Source organism: Phoca vitulina, unplaced genomic scaffold (assembly GCF_004348235.1).
Source record: "Phoca vitulina isolate PV1807 unplaced genomic scaffold, GSC_HSeal_1.0 scaffold3, whole genome shotgun sequence".
NCBI classification, from domain to species: domain Eukaryota; kingdom Metazoa; phylum Chordata; class Mammalia; order Carnivora; family Phocidae; genus Phoca; species Phoca vitulina.
The window spans coordinates 51,648,768-51,658,357 of record NW_022589706.1 but is presented as its reverse complement, the minus strand read 5'-3'; the positions used below and the strand labels follow the sequence as shown (position 1 = coordinate 51,658,357).

The 9,590-nt window shown below is 36.4% G+C and overlaps 1 protein-coding gene across 3 annotated transcripts in view; it reads right to left on the bottom strand.

Annotated features, from left to right (window-relative positions):
• Nucleotides 1-9,590, bottom strand: part of SLC4A4 (solute carrier family 4 member 4) — a 344,097-nt gene that overhangs the window by 82,845 nt on the left and 251,662 nt on the right. For all 3 annotated transcript variants that reach the window (XM_032400517.1, XM_032400516.1, XM_032400515.1), the window contains exon 14: nt 4,789-5,060. In XM_032400517.1, coding sequence (XP_032256408.1) covers nt 4,789-5,060 — 272 coding nt within the window. The remainder of the gene's footprint in view (nt 1-4,788; nt 5,061-9,590) is intronic.

Sequence of the window (9,590 nt, the reverse complement as noted above, 5' to 3'; positions counted from 1 at the left end):
GTGTGTGATGTGGTACGTGGTGTACGTGTGCGTGCAGGGTGGTATATGCGTGTAGTATGTATAGCTATGTGTGTGATGTGTGTGGTGTGGTGCGCATATGTGTGGTGTATAGGTATGTGTGACAGTGTGTGTGTGTGTGTACAGTATGGTGTATAGGTGCCTCTGGTGTGTGTGTACGGTGTAATGTATAGATAGGTATGTATGTATAGTGTACCTCATCCCAAGCACAATTCTTAAAAAGGGATGAAATAGATCCTTTATGAATTTTTGTGGATAGCAGAAGGGGAAGGACAAAAGGGCAGGAGGAGGAGACGAAGAGAGGAAAAAGGAAAGAGGAGAGCTCATGTCTTATTCCCTATTTACAAAATGCTATCATTTATGTTTTTGAGTGAATTAGACCAATTCCCCTTAAAAGAACTGAACATTTCACCTCTAGGACTTTAGAGCCTTCTTCTACATGATTATATATAGTGTACAACACTTTGGTAGACTTGAGATTCCGTGGAATAATATTAAGTGATCTAACTACGATGTACTGAACTTAACATTTTTTTCTTTAAATATAGCTCCAATGTTTCAGATTTATCTACAACAGCACATTAGTTGTTAATCTGAGGGGGGTTGGCTTAGAAAAACCTAGTTAGTATCTTCCTCTAGGAAAACTGCAGGGAAAATTAAATTTTGAACCCCTTTAAAATAATACAACTAAACGGTAAAACTGGCTAGGGCTTCATTTGTGAAACAATGAGAAAAAGAACAAATTTTTACTTGGTATCTATTAGGTGCCAAACAACGTTACATATACTTTTTCATTCAATCCATATAGTAACTTCTAAGAGTAGGTACAATTACTAACCCAGCCCACAGGTTATAAAACAAAGAAATTAGGTGATTAGCCTAGTCCAGGGTCACACTGCTAGTTAGAGCTGAATTCACGCTCAGCTCACTTTCCTTTACTCCAAAGCACATACTGTTTACACTTTCTCACACTAACAGTTTCCCAAATTGGGATGTTGGTGATGAATTGTAATATTGTGAATTGTCCTTCATTTGGATATTTTTTAGTTTTTACTGTTGGCTTCTGAACTGAATCATCTTCCTTATACGCTTCTGCTATGTAATCTTCAAGGCACAGTGGGGAAATATGACCTCTATTACATCAACTAATAGCCACTCTATTTCTAAGAAAAGGAAATTTTAGCTCAAAAGCCATGTATCCACCCTGACTGATATGTCAAATCTCATGGCTAATTTTCCTTTTAGCACTTGCAACTGAGCTTTCGGAGTTCTTCAGTAAATGAGAACCTAAGGAGGTACATGACTTTGGCCCCTGAGCAACAGATGGGGCAAAATGAAGGGAGAAAAAGATGCATGAAGAAACTGAAACTCAGGAAGTGATGAAGATTTATGGAAGCAAGTGAGAACAAGAAAGATAAGGAAGGAAAAGAGGAGGAAGAGTTGTCTTCACAAAGCAGAAAAAATTCACAGTATTATCGTGGCCATGAGTAGAGTTTTCTTAGTGATGAAGTGACCCCTAGTTCCCTTCCTGTAAAACGATTTCTCAGTTTGCAGGATCATGACTCCATCTGTGTAGTTGCTGGTTCACTGTCACATACTGTCCCAGTGTTGAAAAACAAGTCATCCGCCAGTTTAAATATTATTGACTCATTGACTGAATTCTTTTACTAGGAGTGCATGTTGCGATGAAAGGCCAGGCTTTTGTTGTTTTAAGAATACTTGCTCTAGCTGTACATGCAACTGTATTATTCTCTAACTATCATTTTTCACATTTGTTATCACGAAGTACTAAATTTATGGTGGTATATAGGTTTTCTATCAAAAAGTATTAGGGTTATGAGGGAAACATACAATCAGTAGTCTTAAGGGGTTTTGTAAAGCATGAGACTGTCATGAAAATGGAGATACCCGTTTGCCTTTTTCCAAACCAGAAACAGAATTTATTTCCATAGGTTAAAATAATCCCTCACATTCATGTGCATATCCTTCAGGACTGCCTTTCATGCGGACAACTCTAAAAATATGGGGTGCAGCCAATGGTCTTGTTGCAGAATAAGCCAACTATCCAACAATATTTGCTTAGGAAGGAGGATGATGAAGACTGGTTTGTTGGTTCTATCATTCATACTTACTAACCTTAAGTTTTAATAAATAATACCAGCAGTAACAATGACAGTTAACACTTAATTACTTATTACATATCAGAAACTGTCCTGAGTACTTTGAAATACATCATTTTTTTCTATAAGATATAACAATTCTATAAGGTAGGTACTGTTACTAACTCCTTTTTACAGATGAGGAAGGTGAGGCAAAGCTTCCTTGGGAAAAGGAACTTGCCCAAAGTCACACACAGGGTATGATCAGCCAAGCTGGGACTCAAATACAAGATTTTCTGATTTCAAAGCCCTGCTACACTGCTTTACTGGTACCACTTGGAGGTAGTAGGAATTGTCAGAGTCCTTCCAAGAAAATTCCTAACTATTTAGGACAGACTTTCTATCCAAGCTAAAGAAAACAGGTCAAAGGAAAAGCTATCTCCACTTCAGCTAGTACTCACTATGCATATGTTAAGCCTCAAAATGAGTTTTTCAAGAAAACAATGATCCTTCTTGGAAGGAAAATTACATGTAAAATTTTTATATATTTTTCACAGTTAAAACACATTCAAATATGTCTTCCTTGGCTTCATATTACCCTCTCTACCAGCATCCAATTAAAACGAGTTTCAGTTTCCATTAGCCTCAGGTACGTGGATCTTCTTTGTGACAGGTGTGCTGACAAAGCCCTTATCTGGCTTTATGAATATCTCACACCTCAAAACAACTGAGAAAGTATCTTTTTTCCTTTAGAAAAAAATTGCTGTGTATGACTCCTCAGACTTGCCTATGAAGTCAGATTACAGACTTCTTCATAAATAAATATTTACATAGAGATAAAAACATAAAGATAGATAGAAATAATGAAGAGGAAAGTTCAAAATGCTCCAATTCAATATGTCTGTGAGTCAATATTTTGAACATGCATAGTCTGGACTTCCCCTGAAAGTCCAAAATGGGAGGGTAACCCCCCCCCCCTTTCTTTTTGGACAAGTTCTACATGGTTGTGTAATGGTAACATCCGTGTCTCAAGCATATTTCATTAATCCTAATGGTAGTATCTATCATGCACTGAGTGCTTACTCTTTTCCAAGCAGTTTTTAAGTTATGAAATATTTGTAATCACTATAACATTTTGACAATAAGCTTTTTTACCTATATGTCATTCACGTTGCCTGAATCTTTAAATTTCCCCTTTGTACTTGTCTCCGCTTTGCTTTTAAGCATGAGCTTTATTTTAATGTGTGTTGACTGTCCTTAAATAAGACCAAAGAATCCATGAGTGCAAAGCCCAACAATGCCCTATCTTTCCATCAGTGTTACTGACTGACCCAATTTTAGGGAGATACTGTTCTCTTGTCTCTCACCACTCAAGATGCTACAGGTGTTCTAAGACTTCTCCACCCAAGGGGCAGAGAAGAATGCAGATACAACACCAAAATTTCTGAGAGTAATCTGACACAGCCTGGTCACAAGCATTAAAATTCTTCGTAGTATCTTGTTTAATTTTTAAATTTTTGTTTGCATTCTAGTCTAAAATACATCCACATTTGTTTTACTGTAAACATTAAGAGGTTTTTCCTCAGAATCTATAAGTAAAGTGTATGAATGTGCCCTACATCTATGCTCAGGTTTACACAGCCCTCAGTACACTGTTGTACTCCTGGTGCTGTAAGACCTTAGTCAAAAGCCTGGAGTGTATATCAATTTTTATTTTAAGGGACAATGACCGTAGCTAATTGCATCACTTGGGATAACTAACACTATTACCATGTAATTGCCTGACACAAATGTCTACCCCTCAGTCTCCCAGAACAAATATAAAACAACTTTCCGCAAAGTGAATCTTTTCTCCCAAATGCCTTCCATATTATAAAATGATGATGAATTACTCCAAAAAAAAAAAAAAATTCCAGAAACCAAATTGAGCACCTTTTTGTGAAAAAATCCTGATGCTGACCCAGGTTTGGCAAGATAGATATTAAAGTGCTAAGACGTGTAGAATCAAATTCCTTACCCAGAACTTACTTTTTACTTTTATGTCTTTCCTAACTCTGGAATATAAATCTTCCCTGAGAGCATAACACTCCTTTTCTTTCTCTCATTTCCTCTTTTCCTTTCTTATTTACATTGTCTAGGACAGATGAACTATAAGGCTCTACTTTACCACTAGGTGACTCCAGTCTGAGTTTCTTTTTTAATTTTACGCTTCAAATTATATAAAGTGAATAACTATCTTGTTTCTTCTATAAGCTTAAAATAATCTATTTAGAGTTTACTTTAGGAAGAGATTCCTATAATAATAAGGAAACAGCAAAAGATGGGATAGAAGTTCAGAGGACTGGGTTGGTCTGGTCCTTATATCTGTTAATATTTTTACCTGGTTCCCTCAACTATCAGATAAGATCAAGACTAATGTACACTAAATCTCCTTGCAAATACTGTAGTTTGAGTTATTTTCAAAGTGCTGAGCTAAATACGTTCACATTCCAGAGCTCCTGGTTTCACCTCCTGATTGAATCATGTGGCTAAGATACCTCGGGGTAATGAGACTTCAAACTCAGCAGGATGGTTTCTCAGAGAAAATACCATGTTGAAAGCCTGCATGCATGGAACCTACACCTTCCTCCAAGCGCAGAGGAAGCACAAACACTAAGCATGATGTCCTCACCTGGGTCGGGAGGCATACAGGCACAGGAAAACTGAGTATTGTAGCCCACTTTGAAGTTGGAGTTGATGGGGTAGTAGTCAGCTAGCTTGATCATCTTCTTGAAAGCATCGTAGATAAAGATGAAGCTAATCAGAGAAGAGAAGCCCTCTTCGGTGAAGCGAGTGAAGTACTGAACCAAGAAGCTGGCATCTGTGGCCACCAAAATGAGACACAAGAAGGCTGACCACAGGCCAATCCAAAGGCGAAACTCCAGGTAGTCAAAATTATGGTCCCTGGAAAGAAGAAAGAAAGGTATTTAGACTCCTCCTCCATGGAACACAAAGAATAATATAAAACTACCCAATGACTGCAGAATGACTGCCAAAAATACAAGATCTCTTTTAGACACTAGATATAAAGCTCAGTCTTGATTTGATCCAGAAAATATTAAGGTTAAGAATGTGGTCTAGTAATATTATTAAGCTACCATAAAGAAATAATCCCAGAAGTTTAAGAATGGCATAAAAAACAGTCATACCATTTGTATGTAAATCACTCAATTTTCTCATTCAAAAAAATCTGGTCCCTGCCTTTATGGAATTTATAAAAGAAACAATTTGAAAGTGTCATGTTGGTAGCCAGTATGTACTCAATAAATGTTTGTGAGCTTTCCTGGTTAATGAAGACACTAAGCTAAATATGTTCTCTGTCCCTACATCATTGCAATCTACTGAGGGAGACAAACTGATAAACATAATCACACCATAAAATACTACATGATATCTACAGGTTCCCACAGAGTGTCCCAGAGGAATAACTAATTCTGGCTGGGGGAGGACAAAAGGAGTTGCAGAAAAATCTCAAGGTATTTAAGGATAAATAGGATAAGTACACTGTAGAGTACCCTTGCTGTGTTATAGCCAGATGCAACCACTTCTCACGAAGCTTGCCCACAGACATGATATCCTGCTGCTAAAGCTGTGTGTAAAGCATCTTGCGACCACCTTGTTTTTTGTCTGTTCCGATCCCACGGCAGTCTTAGAACAGGCTGCCTGCATCAGAGGATGCCATTGTTTTTTGAAGGCCTTTCCATTTCTTATAAGTAAATTAGTTCACATTCAGGAAAATATGGGTCAAGTGTTGACATTTACCATTTCATATTGATTCTTTTAAAATTATGTGAAGATTACTTTATTGTATTCTCATCACTTGTGATGAAAAAGCAAACAGTAGTAGTCATATTTCTTCTACAAGAAAAAGAAACAATCAAGGAGCATGCATGCTTGAAGTTCTACAGTCTTGCTTTTAAACAGTGAGTTTCTGATGGCGATATATTTGAATACTTTCCTAAAGGCATGGTATCAACACCTTCACCACCACCAACCCAGTCTGGGCCACCAAGAAGTCTTTGCTTGATTAAAGTCCTTACTGATATCCATGTTTGCCCTGCTCAAAGCCATTTTCCACATCACAGCCAAAATGATCTTTTTAAATGTAAATCAGATCCCCCCACCCCCATTTAAAACCTTTTGATGGCTTCACACTGCTCTTAGAATAAAATTTAAATTCTCTAACCTAATATAATGCTTGGCCTATAGGTTTCCAATGAAAACTTGCTAGATGAATTAAGGCAAGCCTATGGCTTAGGACTTGAAATAGTTACTGACATGACCTATAAGCTATCACAGGGAGCCAGGAGATCCCGGGTGAAAATTTTACAGAATATTAGAATTAAAAGTTCCTTAGATACTGTAATGGTTAATTTTATGTGTCAACTTGGCTAGATCACGTGGTACCCAGATATCTGGTCAACATTATTCTTGGTGTCTCTGTAAGGGTGGTTTTGATGAAATTAACATTTAAATTGGTACACTTTGAGTAAAGCAGATAGCTTTCCATAATGTGGGTGAAACTCATCCAATCAAGTTCTTCAACCAAATACAGCAAAATATCTGCCAGCTCCAAGCAAGAAATTTTCTCCAGCAGATTGCCTTTGGCCTTTATCGGAACATGCCTTTCTGGTTCTACAGCAGGCACCCTTTGAACTTGAACTGGAACATCAGCTCTCCTGGGTCTCCAGGCTGGCCCACCAGATTTCGGACCTGCTGGTCTCTATAATTGTGTGAGCCAACACCTTATAATAAATCTCTTTATCATATTGCTACTGTTTCTCTGGAGAATCTTAATACAGATATCAATTAGTCAACTATGTCTCATTTTATAGATGAGGACACCAAGGCCAATGAAAGTTAAGTCACTTAATGCCAAGGTTTTAATGGCAGAGCTGAACCAGAAACCAAATCTCTGCATTCTTGGACTGCGCCTTTAAAAAATTACACCATCATTCCCCTATCTGATGTGTATTTAGGGTGGGCCTTAAAATCACTGTCCTTTGTTTCCCTCTTTTCACCAAATCACATAAATTGGAAATATTACCAAAGCAGGAGATTATTAACACTTGGGTAGAGAGTTATCTCCTATGAATTTCCTGGAATCTTTCTGAAGACATCTTTTGCATTCCCTTATAGTTCCCTTTACATCTGGAACCCCACTGCTTAATCCTATGCATGTCTTTGTGAGATAAGTAGAGTATAGAAAAAGCTAAATTCTAGGAATTTGAGATAATTTACATTATCACACAATGAATCAAGTCTCAGTCAGAGTTAAGAAACAGTTTTATTACTTCTGAGCCAACAAACTTTTTCCTTAAAATAAAAATTTTAAACCATTACCTAGTTTTGCTTCCCTAACAAGACGACAGGGCAATCTTGATTTGTTCTAAGAATGCTAATGGTTGTTTAGAGAATTGATGTTTACAGGACAGGATGAGAAACAAATCCAATAACTAGCTAATGGTTAGGAACATTCAGTTTGAGTACAAAGGAAAAAAAAAAATGCACGTATACACTTAAATCTTAGGATCTAAACAATATACCAAAATAGCTGCTCTAAAATACTAAAATACTCCCAGGGTAGCTTTATAAGAATAACCCAAACAAAATCACGAAAACCCATGGCACTTCATTATAAAAGGGCTATGTTTACAGCAACAAGAAGAAAGAGGAATAAGAGATGAGAAACTTTTTAAAACAAGTTGATCAACAGTAATGACTACAATAAAATGGCAATATTACATCCTATAAGTTTATCAGTCCCTTTAGTGCCAAGTTTAAATAGCAATTAAGCTATAAAAAGTAACAGGAAATGATAGTAGAGACAAAAGAAACTATTGTGAATTCGAATGAGAAAATGGGCTTACATCCTTATGATACCACAGTGTTCCTAGATATTTTGAGTTATAGTTTCTAAGGAGCATAAAACCAAGGTACAAACTGAAGAACTAATCTGAAGCATGCTACAGAAATTAATGTTCAGTCACTGACAAATATAAAACTCCCTAAACTACATGAATAAATCCAGTAATATAATATAAGAAAATAATCATTTGAAGGCCTCTAAGTAAAATGTTCAAAGAATAGAAGGAAAAAATTATTGAATGACCAAATGACAATTATACAGGTTAAACTCCAACTTTAATTACGGGGCTTCTACATAGCTTAGAACACAGTGGTAAAACTTCATTCAGATTCCTCACATTATTATAAGGTTTATAAGGTATAAAAACAGTGCAAAAGAGGCTGCAGGATTAGGAAAACAAAACTACAACTGTCATTTGCAAAGTTTGTAAGCTCTTGCCTTCGTTCTGTTATTAATTTTAAAAAGGTGACAGCACATCTTTCATATTCCTTTGTGATTCTCCAGTTTATAGGGCAAACATTAAAACCTGTATCCCATGTCAGAAGGAAACCAGTGGATTATGTGGAATTTACGTTCGAGTCCACTCGAACTACCTACTTCTCAAAAAATGGTAAAATATGTTGGGAAAAATCTGGGCAAGACAGACTAAAGCAGTTTCTTTACCAAAGGACTTCTCAGATCTCTTAGTAAGCTAAAGTGTCAAGTGAATTACTAAGAGGGAGATAAAATATACAGCATTTTCCAGATTTATTGGGATCACAGAAGCTTTTTATCCATGGAACACCTAAAATGGGACTAGAAATTGAGGAAATACACTTTGAGAAATAGTGATCTACACAAATAATCTGTATCTAGACAAAATATTAGCACTGTTGTTATAATATTTAAGCAAATGATACAGCATGGTGAACAAAATAATAAGGTTTGCCACATAAGTACCACATACTACTCAGTGATGAATTTAAAGCACAGCTTCTCAAATGTTTCTTGTTGCTTTACAACTGTTTTCAAATAAATCACTTGGAACTAGGTTTACATTACCAATTATGATGAAACAGAAGGGAAAGTGAGAAAGGAACGTGCTTAGTGAAAGGAAATAATCTCTATCCTACAATTATCTAAAGTAAACTGGGATGCAAACATTTTCTGTATATATGAAGGCTCTGATCACATTGCATCCAATAAATCTTTCTGCAAAGGTTGCACATGTTTGTTCCTGTTTATAGTACATGCTTGTTTCATCTTTCCACAAAAGCTTTCTTGTCTCACACAATGTTTTCTTAAACATATAAAAATGGTTTGACTTTCTATAAACTGACACAAACAGAATTCTTTCCAATGTCCTACTGAGAATTATGATGGAGGAGGGATTTGTAGTGGTGAGCTACAGAAAATTCACATTATTTAAAATTTAGAACTTTAAATTTTCGTAAGACCCTTGCTGATGTTCTCAACCCAGTTTTCAAAACACTAGTTTTAAATCCTCGTTCCCTCCTCTATCTTGGGATTGTTTTTGATGGCTCACAGAGGTTCAAAGGCTACTGTACCAGTACTTAAGTCCAGGA